Source organism: Trachymyrmex septentrionalis, unplaced genomic scaffold, assembly GCF_001594115.1.
Source record: "Trachymyrmex septentrionalis isolate Tsep2-gDNA-1 unplaced genomic scaffold, Tsep1.0 scaffold66, whole genome shotgun sequence".
Taxonomy (NCBI): Eukaryota; Metazoa; Arthropoda; class Insecta; order Hymenoptera; family Formicidae; genus Trachymyrmex; species Trachymyrmex septentrionalis.
In genome coordinates, this window is record NW_017305843.1 from 2,073,831 (window position 1) to 2,091,329 (window position 17,499).

Genomic DNA, 17,499 nt, shown 5'->3' on the forward strand with positions numbered 1-17,499 from the left:
AATACAAATTAACAATACACAAATAAATAAACTTTAAAATACGAAGCACCTATCGGTCCGAGTGTTAAGATGTTGAACTACTATATAATACATACTCATTTAAATTGAATTAATTTTCAGATATAATAATTGCGTGCCGATAAGATTATCGGACATTCACACAATCAATCTGAAACAAATAATCCCCCCAAAAATGTCTCAAATCTTAAAAAACTGTAATAAACTTATTGCGAAAAATATTGCTTCGGCCGGGAGTCGAACCCGGATCTCTTGCATTCCGTGCAAGCGTCCTAAGCCTTTAGACTACCGAGACCTTAGCAACATTCTTCGCAATAACCGATATGTATAGAGAGTTACGCATGTATAGACGCGCGTGTATAAACAATATGATTGGAAACGAGACCATTTATATTAAAACTTTAAAGTATGAAGCGCTTACCTATTGTAAATAAGTAAACATTTTTATATTTCAGAAAATTGCTCCGTCAAAGATCGTGGAATCAACAGTTCCACAATTAGACGATGATATAGAAGAAATTATTGAAGAGGACAATCCAGAAAACAGAGAGCCAGTAACGGACATAGCAGTACTGAATAGACAATTAGCAGAAGCGCGAAGACAAGCCGCCGAGTATCGTAAGCAATTACAAGAAAAAGAGAAGGAAGCGGAAATATATAAACAGCAACTCAAGAACATCACAGCGCAAATAGCATCTAAGTAGTTTTGTACAAATATAGATTTCATATTCGGTTTCACAATTTGCAAATCGGATTTCTCTTTTTATATCAAAAAACTTTATAGCTTTGTTTTTTTACATCATGTATTTTTACAACATATTATCAAGTAAGTGATTCAAAATCCTCTCAATCCTCTTTTTGTATATGAATTTTGTTTTCACGGATATTAGATAACAATTTTCATTATTAAAACAGTTTTGTAAAGAATATCTATAAAAAACTGGAAATTTCATACATACTTATAAAATACTTTTCAATATTACATAAACTTATTTCCTATTTTATAGTATGCATGAGTTCTTCTTTTATTATGTGCAAATATAAAAAAAAGATATATATAAAATAAGTACTTTAAATAAAGTACTAAGTTTAATAAGTACTAAGTAAAACATTGATAACAAATTACGGCTAGATACATGAAATTGAATATAAATCTTTTTGCTTTCCACATAATGTATTAAATTTAATTTGTTCGTGTTTTTCAGATAGATTCATACGTGTACAGAATGAGACACGTTGTAACGTAAATTATCTTGTTATTTAAAAAGAAATGTTTTTAATAAATTCTGCTTAATTTTGAGAGAGACATTTTATAAACAGGTAATGAAAGAAAATTATTTTCAATGTGAGTATAAGAAATTGTTGCAACAAATAAATTTGTTGTATAGTAAATCTTTTCAAAATATTTTGACTTTCTGAAATAATGGATAGTTAATGATAAATTTATTAGAATGGGATATGGATTTATTAAGATTTAAATTAGGATAGATTTAAATTATTCCAATAGTGTAACTTTTTTCTTGTCCCACCTATATTTTCCATTTAACGTAAGAAAGTTTATCTAATTTTATATATCAAATTAATGTGTCTTGCTCTATATGGGCTTTAATCATAATTTCCTAAACAGATGAATGTTTATTCTTATTCTAAACTTTCACATTAATTATAAATGATTATAAATAATTATTAATAAGTAGGGATGCACCGGATCGTAAAATTACCGGATATTTGAAAAGAATCTAACATTGAATAATTTAAATGAAATTTTTATTTAATTTCAAAAAATAATGTTTAAATCAAATGATATAAAATTTCAACCGGATATATTCCTGGATATTAATGATATCCAACTATCCGGTTAGATAGTAAAAAAAGGATAATATTTGATATCGGATACTTTTCGGATATCCAGTGTATTCCTATTAATAAAATTAATTCTCAAATGATTGAGGAACTAGAATAATTGATTTATTTGTTTAAAAAAAAGATAAAATTTTGATAACTTATGTCAAAAATCATAATTCAATTCAATACGTATCTTATTCTAATTCTGTACAGGAAAATGTTTGCAAGAATTTCTAAAGTAAATTTCTAAAGTAATGTAAGTTTTTTGCTTCCTTAATAAGTGTACATATAAATTAATTTTTTGCGTAAATATTATAATTATAGGCAATTATTTTTCTTTGATTTATAATATTGTTTAAATAAAAACATTAAATTAGATGCTCTCTAACATTTGATACTCTTTGTTCGATATGTTCATTTTTTGATGCAGTAATAATTAAATAGACAAAAAATATGCTGTACGCAGCACAAAGATTATGGTGTCGTTAAAGTTTACATGAGCCATTGAGAATTTTATACATATTGTGCCCTTTCATATCTTTACCATAAATTATGTTTCTACATAATTTATGAGTTGTTACAGATTGTCAGACATCGAGATAAAAAGTATAAATATCTTTGAAGTTGTTGAATCAAATATGAAGTCTATGTACAATGAATTTTCTAGAATTATGACGAACAACAGGATATTGTATATTGTATATTGAACACATGAACATACTAAATTCGCTTGCGCTTGTAAATAGAACGCATAATGTGGAAAGCAAATCAATTCTGCGAGAAGCTCCTAATAGTGTGTAATTTAAAATGTGCTTAACATAATTTTGCATAGTTCATTCAACTGCACATGACATCGCTTCGCCTTAAGTTTAATATGAAGTGTTTGCATTCCAAGTATTTCTTTAACTCTCTGCCTGGTAGACGATAATTCGTCATTTTTGTATAAAATACCTAGAATAATTTTTCTAAGATTTTCTAGCCATGTATAGTGTAAATATAAATTTATACATAGTTAGAAATCTGGATTCTCAAAATGGATTATCATTTATTTCATACAACTCTTTCGACTCTTTCATTACAACCTTTAATTCTCCAGTCAACTCCGTATATGATCGTGATCAAACTCACTGACTACGAGTCGATTGCTTATATGGAACTCATAAAATTTATATATTAAAAGTCAATAAAAAAATGTTATTTACGAATTAAAATTTCATACAGGAATAAATGTTATGTTTCTATACAACAAACATAACGTTTACGTTTGGTACGGAATATACAATAATTGTGTAAATAGAACGTTAAATAAAAAACAATGTAACAGTATTAATTGACAACAGTTGAAAATAATTTTGTTAACTCGATGACAATATTATAAATAAAACAAATAACATTTTATTAAAACAAGAGCATGGTAAATTTCTGTCATTGAATTAACAAGATTATTTTTAATTAAACTGCTATTGGTTAATACTGTTAATATTTCATTTTTTTTCTATCTGAAGGCTATTTAAAATATTGTAGATAATGAATTCAATTTGAGAATATTACAATATATAAAAAGGATTGAGTAAAATTTGAGCACAATGTTGCGGCAGATTAGCATTAACTGTACTCGCATTATGTTATTTTGTTAGTAGATTGTCAACAGAAGCCAGGCAAAATCTATCATTTTCTAAATATTTAATGAATTATATTAATAATTTAATCTATATGAAACGACTGATTCAGCTCGGTGATCAATTTGTTATTACATTCTGTTAACAAATTCTGTTATATTTCTATTAATATTCTTCCGATAAAAATTACAGTAAATATATTTTACAAAGACTGTCTCCGACAGATTTGATTATCTGATTGCCCATATTAGCCTAGATTTCTTTTTTTTTTTTTACGAAGAACATTATCCATCACGTCCTCGCGGGAATATTTCCCACGCGATCGATGCTAACATTTCCAGTAGCGGCGGCATCTCGAATGAGCATCTCAAAAGTTCGATTTGTGCGATTTAACGATCGTTCTTTCGTCCGTGCATTTTTATCTTTTGTCTGTTAGCCTATAGATCAAAAGTTTCATTCCACGCTGCATTGATAGAGAGAATTACCTATATTGTTGCCCCACGTCCATGTAAGTGTGTAGGTATATTATACCTATGGCATTTTGTAGACTCGGCGGGATCGATTGCGGCGGAAGATTCGTCACGTCGCTTCGTGCACTTTCTACACCTACCTGCACTTTTCTTTTTTTCGCTTCTCTCTTCCAAGCCCCGCTCCAACCGAGCTGCTCTTTCGAAAGACGAGGTGAGAGCTGTGCAAGTCTCGCTCAAGTGCAGGTAGTGCAGAAGCAAGTATATATATATATATATGTGTACCGTGTACGTACAAGGCGACATCTCGATGAGCTCGATGCTGCATCCACGCGAAAATGATCTCCACGCTTGCTGTGCATATACGTTGAAAAGCGATTGACGATTGGCGCAAGACGGGTTCTACTGAGTCCTACACGATACGGCGGATTCGATTCTCCGAAACGCTCGCGGCCAACTTCAATTCGATGTTGCAAACGCATTTCCGGCGAACGTTCTCTCGCCTCAGACGTCGGACTTTCGCGATCGATCGAATCGTCGCGCCCATGGGCGTCCTCGGATAATTCTCAGGGGTGGGCAACGCGCGCCGATCGATAAATAACTTAACCCATTGACACACCTATCACGCGGTCCTTTCCGGATTCTCGAGATGAAAGGATGAAGAGGAAGAGAATTGCAATTATTCTTCTGTCGCAATCGCGCGCGAATTCAATTCGTTTTCGAGCGCGTTCGATTTTCGACGCGAATATTCGGGCGGGTTCCCTCGCCGCGAATCGATCGCGAAACTCGACCGATTGACGATGCCACTGCATGCTCTCGCTTCAAAACAACATAAAAGTTAGCATTCTTTCAAAAATCTATACTGTACTATCTCAAAATTATGAATCGATTATACGTGAGATTTTTATCAGAGGATTCTGAAAATCGGTATGATTTCGCCAGATTCAATTTTTTTCATAGATAATAAAAAAATGTTCTTTCACATAGCTAGATTATTAAGAGTACGGTTGTGAATCGTATCCTTTTAAAAATCCTTATACTTTTTTACGAGGTAGTGAAACTTCTTGGCCATTAATTAAAATTTTATATTTATAAAATTATATTAATAAAAATTGTCAGTAAAAAATTATTTTATATAATTAATTCTAGAAATTTTATTTTATTAAATACTTGCATTTAATATATAAAAAAATTATACCTTCCGCTTTTCCGAATCATAATGTTTTTTTTGAAAGTATACATATGATCGGTATTTATAGTTGATATTTATATTTAAAATTGTCTAAGTAAGTACAGTCTTAAGATGTCATGAATCAATTAGAAAGCTGTATTAGTATCTTTAAGATTACTTATAACGATCTTAAAACAAGAATAGACTATGAATACTGGCTACATTTTTTTCTTATAATTCAATTATCTAATATTGAAAATCAGAGAATGCAGCACTGGAGTGACCAAATTATCGACATTACAGTCGTATAAAGATCTCCGAATTGAATGGCAAATCAAAAATCTTTTTACAGAGTTAAAGTAGATGAAAAAATTATAGGAAGTGGTGCAGTGGATTATAATTATACTAAAATCAGAAAAAAAGTTAAAAACTTGTTTAATTTTTTTTTTAATTTTAGTATAAAGTCCACTGCACCACCTCCTAATTTTGTTTAGCTACTTAATCTTGTCAAAAGATTTTTTATTCTGTTCAGTCTATTCAGAGATTTTTATACGATTGTAATGTCGATAATTTGATCACTTTAACATCTCCTTAAATATCATCAAGGATTGCCGAGCAAGAACAAAAAGTTTTTGAAAATTCTTGACCGTGCCTTTCGTAATACTGATTAAATCGATCTCTATGATGGAAACGATCTACACTTTATTCGCGAGAAATCTTAGGAACGTTCTTAGAATATTCAAAGAACATAGGCCGATGTTTATAGCCGAGTCTTATATTTAAGACTGTCTTAAGTACAGTCCTAAGATATCATGAACTAATCAGAGTGCCACATTGATATCTTTAGACATTACTTAAGACTCTTAAAATAAAAATGGATTATGAATACCGTGTGGCCATGTCCTAGTAATGATTTTAGGACGTCCCTTGGAAGTCTGTGCTGTATAGAGAGGCCATTACATATGGAATAAAAAAAAAAGGAAGGAGAAATAGTTCAGATCGTTTTTGGTTTGACATCTATATTTTCACTGAATTTATATTTTGTACAATAATTCCGGGTATTGTTCTACACTTTTCTCAGAACTGAAACAAAGAGGATGGCCGCGATAACGATCGGTATATCGTAGCTGAATATCAGACATAATCCGCCCGGAGGATTATGGAGCTTCTGTTTGCGGCTAGCTTACTCGGTCTCGGAGCATATTGTTGAAGGCTGGTGGTGCACACAGGCACGTAGCATAAACTACGCACGAGCGACGGAGGTCTACAAATATATCATGCGAGCGTTATACGTTATGTGTATACAGTGGACGGACGGCTTGGTTGCTTGAAAGTTGCGATCACCTTAAGAGTTAAATTTGAAAGAAGCGTGCGCTCTCGACAGCGATCAAGCCTCGCATCCTCCCTCTTTTTGTCGGCAGGACCGTACGCGAATTGGGCCCTTTGGATACCCCACAATTAGTTTTTCCTTGTAGGGTTTAGCGATCATAGTAATATTTCTTTCTTAAAGCTGAAACGTAAAAAGTGAAAATTTTTATGATTAATGATAATCCTTGCAGAAATCTAATAGTGGTCAATACTAAAAGGCTAATTATTTATTAAAAGCATTATTATTTCGTACTTTTAATAGTAATTAATTGCTGCTTTTCAGTAATAAATTGGTCAATATTAAATAGATCAGTGTTAAATTTCTGCAAGAGAATAAAAAATTTTTCACGTTTTCGTCCTAGAAAAAAAGTTGCATGATAGCTACCCAGAAGTGTATACATATAAAAATGTTATTTTGTACAATATTTAGTGAAAACTTTGTGTAATATTTATATATATATATATATATTTTTAATATTATTTTATTCATTTTGAGATTATAGCAACATATTATAATATATTTTTAAAAACATAAAAATTGATAATTATATGTATACTTTTACTCATAATCATATTATAATGCGCACTGTAAAATGATATATAGATATTGTAAAATTGTGCTAAATACACAAACTTACTATGTGTGTATGTGTGCGGGATGTGTGTGTGTGTATAACAATGCTGTAATCAACCTATTTTTGTATTACGTTAAAAAATTATATATTAATATTATAATTTATACTTACTATAAATTCAGTTTAAAACATACAATTTGCATAAAAGCAACTCAGGTAAAATTTTTTTCTTTAATAAAATTTAACTATTCTGAACTTTATAATAAAACATTCAAATAATTATAGTAATTATTTTGTAAAATATGAAAACGTAGATTATATTTTTGAATAAAAATATCATAATATTTGTCAAAATCTCAGTATATTACAAAATATAACAAAAAATTTATTAGAACTATTTTTATTAATCTAGAAATTTTATAAAAAGTATAATCAATAAAAACCTCTGAAATCTATCCTTTTTAGTTTTATTTATCAGATTTAAAGAGAAGATATTGAATCTAGAAAAAAAGAGCACACAAAGAATCGATAGATTAAAAGAATTATAAAATGTATTATTTAATATAGGTAATATCTAAAGATTTAATGTTATTAACTCGTAAGTATTGTAATAAACATTTATAGTAATATTTATTAGGAATATTAATTAATATTTGATTTTTTAACGAAACAAATTTTTCTAAAAAATTATTTTAAATTATTATTTTCAATTTGTGCATTTGTGTGTATAAAGAGACTGTTTTGAAAATAAAAGATGTATTTATCATTTTAACGTCCAATCACATAATTTAAGTACAGAATATTGTATTATGCACGGATGAGCAGGGATATCTGACGATTTAGATACTGCCCTGCGACGTGGTGCTCATGCTTTCTACGTATCGCGAACTGCGCAGATACGTCATCGGGCGAGAGCGTCGTTCAGTGGAGCAAACGTAGGACACATGCACAGCTTATACATTCAGCTTGTAAAGTTTTCGCGCTCTTTCCCAGCGATTTCCGTTTTCGACAGTGACACGTGAACTTGTCATGACGACGAAAATGATTCGTCGATCAGACCCGAATGAACATCGGTTTTATGCGTGATTAAGAAGATAATAACAGAAAGAGAGAGAGAGAGAGAGAGAGAGAGAGAGAGAGAGAGAGAGAGAGAACAAGAAAGATAAAGAAAGAAATGTTCTCGTGGACGCGGCTTAAAGACTACCAGGTATGATCAGGAATGGATCAAATCGATTGAGAATCCCTGCACTTATTGCAAGTTTATAATAAAGAATTAAATCATATGTGTTGTATATTTTGTTCGTTTGTGTTCCTATAAATATATTTAGGACAGAGTATATATACTCGTCAGTTCGACTTTTTTATTTTATTCTATAAAAAAAAATTTGAATATTTTGATTTGAAAATTAGCCTTTGATTCTTCCATTCATTTACAAAGATTTCAAAAAAGATACAAAAAAATGTTATTTGTGGAAATACTGATTTTATAAAGCTGTTTTTTTTAACGTAATCATTATTAACTTAATTAATTTTTGCAATTAAGTTAAAATATTTATAAAATGTTATTAACATAATAAATAGACGGAACACTCTCTCTCTTTCTCTCTCTCTCTCTCTCTCTCTCTCTCTCTCTTGTCAAATATTTGAAATTATAGTATATTTGAAATTTTTCCATAAGCAATTCTCTTAATCCTTTGAGGGGCAGTGAAAAGTATACTTCCAATCTTTTTTTTTTTCATTTTTAAAATGTACTCTGTTCACTTTAATGAAATCAATTATGATTTTACATTTTTGATATATTATTACTTACTTTACATGTTCTCGCTCTTTTCCATGGAGATTATATCCGATTGTTCTTTTCTAATCATCTATAAATAAATAAAGTTGGAAAAAAAAGAGTTTTTCTTTAATGAAAGATGTGGTTTCTTGGAAAGTATTTAAAATAAGAGGCTGAAAATTTTATTGAATATTCTTCATATCAAAATATCATCATTCATTCAAAATATAATGTAATACATTTTTTTTTAGAATTTTTTGCACGCTAGATTTTTTTATAAAAAATTATTAGTCTACTGTGTGAAAAAAATTATACTCTGTAACAAGTTTTTTGAAAAAATGCAATTTCGTAGAAGTTAATTTAAATGCTAATATATTTGTCATTTCGAATTTTTGAAATCTGACTTTAGATTTGTAATCAGCGATCCAAAAAACTGTAAGGAATTTCACAGGAATTCATCGGATACAAAAAATATGTCCCTCGAAGGACTAATTAAATCAGTTATCGATCACGCACATAAATGATCAAGTTTCGTCGAAGTCAACTTAAATTACGGTTATTATATTATTATCTAAATCACAAGAAAAGAATATATGTATATAGATATTTAAAAAAAAATACAATCCATGGAGAAAGAGATATATTTTTTTATTACATAAAATGTAGATATTTAATAAAACTTTCTAAAAAATAATTTTTTATTAATATAATTTTATAAATATAAAATAGTTAAAAAGTTTTACAACCTGAAAAAGAATATATGTACTCTTCCTCTCTCTCTTAAGGGTACAGCTGGTAACCCTACTCTAGGTATTACTTTCCGCAGTACGGCCGGGGTACGGCCCTGCGCAGTAATGCGTCTGTCGTCTAGGTTGAGAATCCCTGGAGTGTTTCCAATCCCGAAGGCGATGTCCAGTGCTGCGTTTCGTCGTTGTGGTGGTCGTTTCTGCGCCACTCGTGTGCACCCGGTGACTCGGCGTTCGCGGCGTCACACTTAACATTCGTCTAGGACGCGAACATCTCAACCCGCGCAACTTCGTAGTGAAACTGTTTCGCTCGTGTCGCGCGCGATACCTGTCTCGGATCGCGAATTACGTGCACATAATAATCCTTGACTATAACGTCGTCGACGTCGTGCGTGCGTGCGTGCGTACGTACATACGTTTGTGCGCGCGCTCTCGGCATCGACGAAGTGAGATATCGAGTGTGCGTGTGTGGTGCTCTGTAAAAGAAGGATAGAAAAACGGAAAGGACGAAAGGGAAACAGAGAGAACAGACGCGCATAGAGAATTTTAGCGCGTGATGTGTTTGTGTCCGTGATTCTTGTTAAAGGAAAAAAAAAAAAAAAAAGAAAGGTGCGAAGAGGAAAAAGGAAGAACGTTACATACAGAGAAGGACGGAAATATCCAACATCCGATATAAAGAGCGCGGGAGGAAAAAAGAAAGAGGGAAAGAAAGAAAGAGAGGGAGAGAGAGAGAGAGAAAGGCAGAAGTGGCGGCGCCGCTTCTTTTCGCTTGTCGTTCTCGAGGGAGGGCGGAGGAGAGAGTACCTCCGTCTCTCTCTCTCTTTCTCTCTCTCACCGAGCGTGTGGTTGTGATCCCTCCGCTCCACTCCCCCCCTTCCCCTCCCCTTTTCCTCTCTCTCGTGTCCCCTCGTCGGCCCCGTCCGCGCGGTAGTGGCAGGTAGAGGAGAGGTGACGCGCGAAGCGAGAGACGGAGAGACGAAGTGAGCGCGAGGGCGCATCTCAACGAGGTAGAGGAGGACGAGAGTGACGAGGAAGCGGGAAGCGTCGGCATCGAGACGCCCGGCGACTGACTACCTGCTGACGGTGCCGGTCCGATTAAGCACGCGCGCGCGCGCGCACGAAGTTTGTCACGTTACGTTGCTGCTACTCCTGTGTTATTGCTGTCGCTGGTAGTGTTTGGTGTTGACGTTATTGGCACTAGTGATCGGCGGCTGCTCTGTGTGTGGGGAAAATGGGATATACGGCGAATCGGGCGGTTTAACATAACAGTGTGTGTCGCCTGCTTTGACGGCGGTGGCGACGACGATTGCAACGACGGCGGCGACGACGGCGACGACGGCGGTGACGGTGGTGGTGGTGGCGGCGGCGGCGGTGGCGGCGGCGGTGGCGGTGGCGACGGCGGGGCCCAACGGCGAGAAGCGGTCGGAAAAATGGCGTCCGATAACGAAGCCTCTTGCGCGAGTGACCCAAATTTCGCGGTGATCTGCTCATTTCTCGCCTGCTTCGGCAAGTCCTGCGGCATCATCTATCCGGACATCGCTCGGCTTCAGGAGATGCTCGAGAATACGCAAGAAGGTGGGTCTCTGCTCCAGTCTGTATCTATCCATCTCTCTCTCTTTCTCTCTCTCTCTCTCTCTCTCTTTCTCTCTCTTTCTCTCTCTACACTTGTGTGTACGTGCTCTCGCACGCGCGGGAGGAAGGGAGGGACATAAAAAGAGAGAGAAAAAGAGAGACACGGTCGTGTTGTATATGCGCCACTAGACGGTGAGGGAAAGAGAGATGGAGTGCGCGAGGAGATGCGCGGGAGGAAGCGAGAGGGAACGACAGCGACCCGCCCCCGCGAGAGGCCAGTCGTCTAAGCGCGTACTATTAGTTTCTTTCGTACGTCTCCGCTTCGACTGCGAGGCCTCGTTCGTTCGTTTTGTCTGTTCATCCGTCAATTGATTCGTTCCGGTGGAGGAGGCAGTTTCGCTCTCTCGTTTCCTTCGAGGAGCAAGAACGAACAGGCGGACAGTGGAAACGGGCGGCCGTCACCGCCGCCACCGCCGCCGTCGCCGCCGTCGCCGTCTCCGTCTCCACCGCTACTTTTTGTTTTGGTGTGTGCGAGCGGCTTGGCGCGAGATATCGGTATAGGTAACTTACAGGCCGTCCCTCTTCTACGCGTCCCTCCCTCGCGTTCCGCGCGATTTCGCGCCGACCTGAACGGTCTAATAACACGTTCTCTCCGCGAAGCGTTGCTATTGACAGATACAGCCGAGAGATACGGGGGGGTTTCACGTTGTTGTTCCGCCGCGTGCTGCCACCTTGTCAGCTTGTCGGTTACACGTGATTACGAGTTTACAAGCAACGCGTTTACGCTGCTCCGCTCCGATTTCTGGGGAAACATCATTGATTGATACCAATTTAAGCGCTCCAAAATCCACCGACGATCGTTTCCTTAAGATAAATAGAATACGTAAATAAAATAGTACTCAATTTTTTCTCATATCATTCAGATTTCCATTTATGATTTACGCTTTAGATTCGAATTGTTTATCTATAGCACCCTAAATTTAATTTAAATTTGGAAAAATGTATGTCTGGAGTAATGTTTTTTCCATCATTTTGGTTTTATTTAAATTATTTTATATATTAAGGTATATTATTTTAATAAATATCTTATCGGAGATTTAAATAAATATATATTGGTAAGGCTTTCATACAAATTCATAACTATGTTGGCAATAAAATCTTGTAATTTGGAAGCTAATTGTGTATGTATATATAACATGTGCAGTAAAAAAAGTATATATATGATTATTTCTCTTTAGTTTCTTATAAATTTATATTTTTTTAGTGTCGCAAGAATTAATAGATCTGCACATCAAGTTGTTGCGAAAAACACGTAAATCCGTATCACCAGAAAAGTGGGAAAGGGCGCTAGTCAAGTTTTGCCACACGTACTCTAACCAGGATGGATGGGAACTTGAACGCTTCGGTTACAAGAAAGCTCGCATTGCTGTTAAACTGCGTTTACTTAAAGTATGAATTATATAATTGTATTTTATTTTCTTCTTGTCTGTTTGTAGGATCAAATAGTTAATCTATCTTATATATAATACTAAATACTTTTTGTATTTTAGGTATTATTGGAAACACAATTTGACTTAAATCAAAAGTTTAAGAATGAAGTAAACAAATTGGCAGCTAACGAGTTGCGTGTGGAACCTTTAGGAAGAGATAAAAGTGGATTAGCGTACTGGTGTCAGCTGGATGAAGAGTGCAACATAAGAGTTTATAGAGAAGATTTAGATGAAGAGAATTGGGAATTAGTAGCTCAGTAAGTCTGTCTTATATACTAATTGTAAGTTAAATATTAACAAAAGCTAAACTATTATTTTTATCAATATACTGAAGCTATTATTATTTGTATTGTCACTTATTATTTTTTACATCTATCAATGCATATGTTATTTATAATAGGGATCGAGAAGGTGTTATTAATCTCATAAGTACCTTGTCAAATGGCGAAATTGGAGCTATACCAATTAATGAGGATAGCAACAGTTTGGAAATCTCTGAGAAACCTATAATTGATACTGGACAAGTAACAACGTCTCCAAGCTTAGAAGACGAAGTTGTGCAAGAAAACGGCGTTCACGAAATGAAGCAGCTACCAAATGGTAGAAGTGATGAGTTAGAGGATGAACGAGAACATGATCAAGATCAAGACCAGGATCAAGATCAAGTTCAAAATGCTACCATTAATGAAACTGAAAAAGAAGAAGTTGATGAAGAAGAAGATATTGATGCGGAAGAAGAAGATATGACGAATGATGAAAGTTCCAAGCAGATTACGGAGGAAGACGATTCTCAAGAAATGGTACAAACTCCGAGCACAGAATCAAGGTGTACAAATGATTCATCTTCGTCGGCAACTAATTTAAAGACGCTAAACATGAAAGTGGATGCAAAATTGGAAGATGCGAGCCACAGAGAGGCTACTGACGAAACGTCCGCTTTCTTGGTATCAGAAAGCAAACCTTCAATAATACACAAGCAGACCGGTGTTATAAAAGCTGAAGTTGAAGAACCGGCACCGTTAAAATCTATAGAAACGCCTGTTATTACTTCGTCTCCATTGAAACTAGTAAATATTGCGGAATTGAAGCAGCCGCCAGAAGAAAAGTTAGTAAGTCCGACATCTGTTATCGCGCCCTTAAACGCGATGAAGAAACACGGTCCTTCCGACGAGATAAAGGCCCTCGAGAAATTGTCTAGCAAGAATAGTCTACCTTTTTCGACTACAGATTCCATTTCTGTGGGGCACAGTAAACTATCCGTCAAACCAATCGATCAATTAGCTGCAAATCTTGTAAGGATACAGTCAGAGAAATTGGAGAAGCCAAGCGGGCCGAAATCGCTGGAAAAGATTGCAGAAACTTTAGCAAGGTCTAGTAGTATGTTGGGAAATATGGTAAACGGAGAGGATGATAGGCTGCCACAAGATTTTTGCGCGAGAAATCAATCCGAAAAGTCAGCAACGCACAGAAGTCACAGAGGCATAGACTTGTCAACGTCACCGCGTGGCTGGGAAAACGCAAACGAGCAAAATAGACCGGTGGATTTCTCTGGAATTGATCTTTCTAGTCGAAAATTGGGAAAAACAATGGATTTGCCTTCTCCTGGTTACAGGACGCAAGATTTTCAGCATCGAGAAATGGATCTGAGTACGAAGAAGGTGAACAAACCAGAAATGTCGAATCTGCCATACGATGCGCGTAGCGTAATGTTACGTAATCATGTGATGGTGGCTGATTTGAGCAAGAGACAAATGCCGTTTACCACGTACGAGACGCCGTATCATAATACAGCTAGATTACCTGCCAAGGACGAGCACAGATTACCAAGCTATGCGATACTTTCCGATCCCAGCAAGATCACGACATTGAGGATGAACAATGCACCACTGAAACGTCCTATAGAGGATGATGACATACAGCAAGATATGCTGAAGAGGATAAGGGCGGATGTAATTCCAATCAGGGGCTCTATAGACAAGAGACCGATGATAAGTAGCAACTGGAGAGATGAGGTGAGTGAAGCTATCGAGGAGCCTATAATGATGGTTCAAGGCGAGGGATCTGGCAGCGACTGTGATGCAGTAAATCCCATTGTTGGAGAGGCTATAGAGGAACCGACGACTTTTTTCTACGGCGAGGGTTCCGGCGCGGAGTGCGGGACGGGTAATCCCGGTGACGACACGCCTACTGACAATAAAGAAAGCAACGAATCAAAAACTGAACCTGACTCAGCTACCACGGCGCTGTCGCAGAATAAGGTTTTAACCGAAGACGAGATATCTACGGGTTCGATACTGTCGAACAAAACCCCTGTAAAATTAAATAGAAATTATCCACAGTCTAATGTAAGCGTAAACGATAATTGTCAAATAGTAGATTCTATACAAGAAAAGCCAAAGTTTAAGCACACGTTAGGCGTCCAGATAATACCTAAAAGTACAACCGGTTCTGTCAAAAGGTTGTCCAGGTGGGACGTGGGAAAACCAGAAGAGAAGAAAGAATGTGACAGTAGTATCATATCAAATGAAGGAGACATATCACTGAAGAAAAATACAGATGATCACGAGCGTGATAATGTGGAAGAGAAGCTGTTGAATGTGGATGCTGAATCGGCCAAAACTAGACACGAAAATTCCGCTGATGTGGATCAAGGCGGTAAAATAGATGATCTTGTAAACACAGGTAGTGAAGCCATCGAAGATAGTGTTAAATTACAAGTGCCCGACATAAGTTCCGAAAATATAAGTACGACGAAACAGGAAAGAGACTGTACGCTTCAAGAGCCTGTGCAGTGCGACTCGTCGATATCGTCGTGCCAAGCGGACACTTTGCAAGAACCTGAACCTGAACCATGTACAGATCCTGAACCTACGACTGATGCAGCCATTACACAAAACTTATTTGATTCGAGTAGCGTGGTTTCGCGCGAACCAGATACTCCCGAAATAACGAATAACGAATGCAAACCAGCAGCTGCATCTCCGCCGAGATTTTTTTTTGGTCCCAATTGCATTTCATACACTTCGAAATCCGATGAATTAGGAACTCAGTCGGAACAAAGCCTGACTACATCCATTCACGATAAAACGGATAACACTGTGCAATATGAATGCGTATCTTCGTCGAAGTCAGCGGATGATACTGTTTATTCGTACAAGAAAGATTTTGATTTGACACAAACAAACAATAATTCGTTGAAATCAGATGTGTTTACCTTGGAATCTGACAGCGTTTTATGTGGAAATAATAGCAAAGATATCGAAAAAATTGAAGCGCCAAGTAACACATGGGATCAAACAAAGGAAGAGACTTTGACGCCCAATAGCTCAATAGATCTAAACACCGCGTCCGAGTACAATGCTGCTAGTTCATCTGTCGCGCAAGTTGAAATAGAATCGAGCAAAGAGTCAAGTGTGCAAAAATCTATTTGTATTGATAAAAAAATGGGAGAGGATGATTGCATAAAATTGCATACAAGTCCTACGTCAGAAGTGGTAACTGAAAGTATTAATGACATAAGTATAACTGAAGAAGATTCAATTGAAATCAATTCGAATAGCGAATCCAATGTTCAGCCAGCAGAATGTGGGATTGTTGAACCATCACAATGCGATCAATCTATCGATTCTGAAAATCTTGTAAGTACAGAAAGTCAAGAAGATTCTTTTAAAAAATCGATGGACGATGTGACATCGCAGCTATTGGATGATAAGGAGGATAAACTACTGGCCGAAGACTCTAAAAACGAGAATGATTATCAGTCTGATAGTACAAATGTTTGTAAGGAAGAGCAAAACAGAATTGAATCCGAGACAATGGCGCATTCGTCTTTATCGCCATTTACACAAAATTCGCAAGCAGAGCTAGCTGATCTCAGGGAATTCGAGGACGTTAACAAGTCGAACGAACTATTAGATTCCACGAATGAAGTGGAATCTACGAGTTATCAGGAAGCAAACAGGTTCGAGAAAATCGATCTAGATTCTATTGGAGAGAATTGTGACAAGCAGAGTGACAAAAATGACAATTTCTCTGAAATCGATGGCCAGGAAGATCATTCAACCGACACAGACAATGAGAAAATGAAAGGTCTGACTGGTTCTGATGCTGACTCGTTGTGTGTTAACTATGATAAGAATAGCGAAAGAACTGATGCATTATCTGATGTAGGAACTCAGGATGATGGGTCAGGTGATTCTGCAGAAATTAAAGACAAAGGATTAAACGATACACAAGTTAATGATACTGTGTTCGGTATACATTCTGAAACACATCTTCCTGAAAATTCTGTGACCAGTTCGGAATCAATCCGAGAAAGTGATAAACACAATGTAGTTCCTACTATAAGCAGTTCAGACGATGCCTCTGCACAAGACTCTTCATCTCAAGAGAGCGAACCTGTGCGAATAGATGATGAAAAAGGTGAAAATACTTCGTCTGATACTGATAAGCCTTCTACGTTCAATATTTCGCCTGTAACGGTGCCTGAAACGAATATTTGTGACCAGTCTGGTAGTGTTGAAACTATGAAAGAAATAAGCTCATCTAATTTAGTTCAGTCTACAAGTGAGTATGCAGACAATGTTTCTTCTGAAAATCCCAGTTCTTGCATTGATCAAGATTCGAATGGTGAGATGGTTATAGATGATCGTGTGTCTGAATCGAACGAATCGTATAAAGAAATTGAGGAGACTGCAACGAATGATGAAAAATCAGGAAATACAACGCCAAAAGATACAATGCAAGAAGATACAACGCAAGAAGTTACAACGCAAGAAGTTACAACGCAAGAAATTACAATGAAAGAAAATACAACACAAGAAAATATAATGCAAGAAAATAAAATGCAAG

The 17,499-nt window shown here is 36.0% G+C and overlaps 2 protein-coding genes and 1 long non-coding RNA gene across 5 annotated transcripts in view; 2 read left to right on the forward strand and 1 right to left on the reverse strand.

The window, feature by feature from the left end:
• The window catches only part of LOC108753154 (ankyrin-1), a 3,388-nt gene extending 2,560 nt beyond the window's left edge, over positions 1 to 828 (forward strand). Inside the window, exon 8 of the mRNA XM_018494504.1 lies at positions 474 to 828. Coding sequence (XP_018350006.1) covers positions 474 to 722 — 249 coding nt within the window. The 3' untranslated portion in view covers positions 723 to 828. The remainder of the gene's footprint in view (positions 1 to 473) is intronic.
• A 5,302-nt stretch (positions 829 to 6,130) lies between these two features.
• Positions 6,131 to 11,835, reverse strand: LOC108753180. 2 transcript variants are annotated; one of them, XR_001939607.1, is made up of 4 exons: positions 11,729 to 11,835; positions 9,587 to 10,802; positions 6,465 to 6,630; positions 6,131 to 6,384 (listed from the first exon to the last, which is right to left on the reverse strand). It is a non-coding gene; the product is annotated as an uncharacterized LOC108753180 (long non-coding RNA). The 2 variants fall into 2 exon arrangements; XR_001939606.1 differs by lacking the exon at positions 11,729 to 11,835 and having other exon boundaries at positions 9,587 to 10,928.
• The window catches only part of LOC108753179, an 18,683-nt gene continuing 12,122 nt past the window's right edge, over positions 10,939 to 17,499 (forward strand). The window contains exons 1-5 of one of the 2 annotated variants that reach the window (XM_018494549.1): positions 10,939 to 11,161; positions 12,423 to 12,607; positions 12,709 to 12,905; positions 13,049 to 15,558; positions 16,564 to 17,479. In XM_018494549.1, coding sequence (XP_018350051.1) covers positions 11,017 to 11,161; positions 12,423 to 12,607; positions 12,709 to 12,905; positions 13,049 to 15,558; positions 16,564 to 17,479 — 3,953 coding nt within the window. In that variant the 5' untranslated portion in view covers positions 10,939 to 11,016. Of the gene's footprint in view, positions 11,162 to 12,422; positions 12,608 to 12,708; positions 12,906 to 13,048; positions 17,480 to 17,499 lie in introns of both variants that reach the window. The other variant, XM_018494548.1, reaches the window with a different exon arrangement.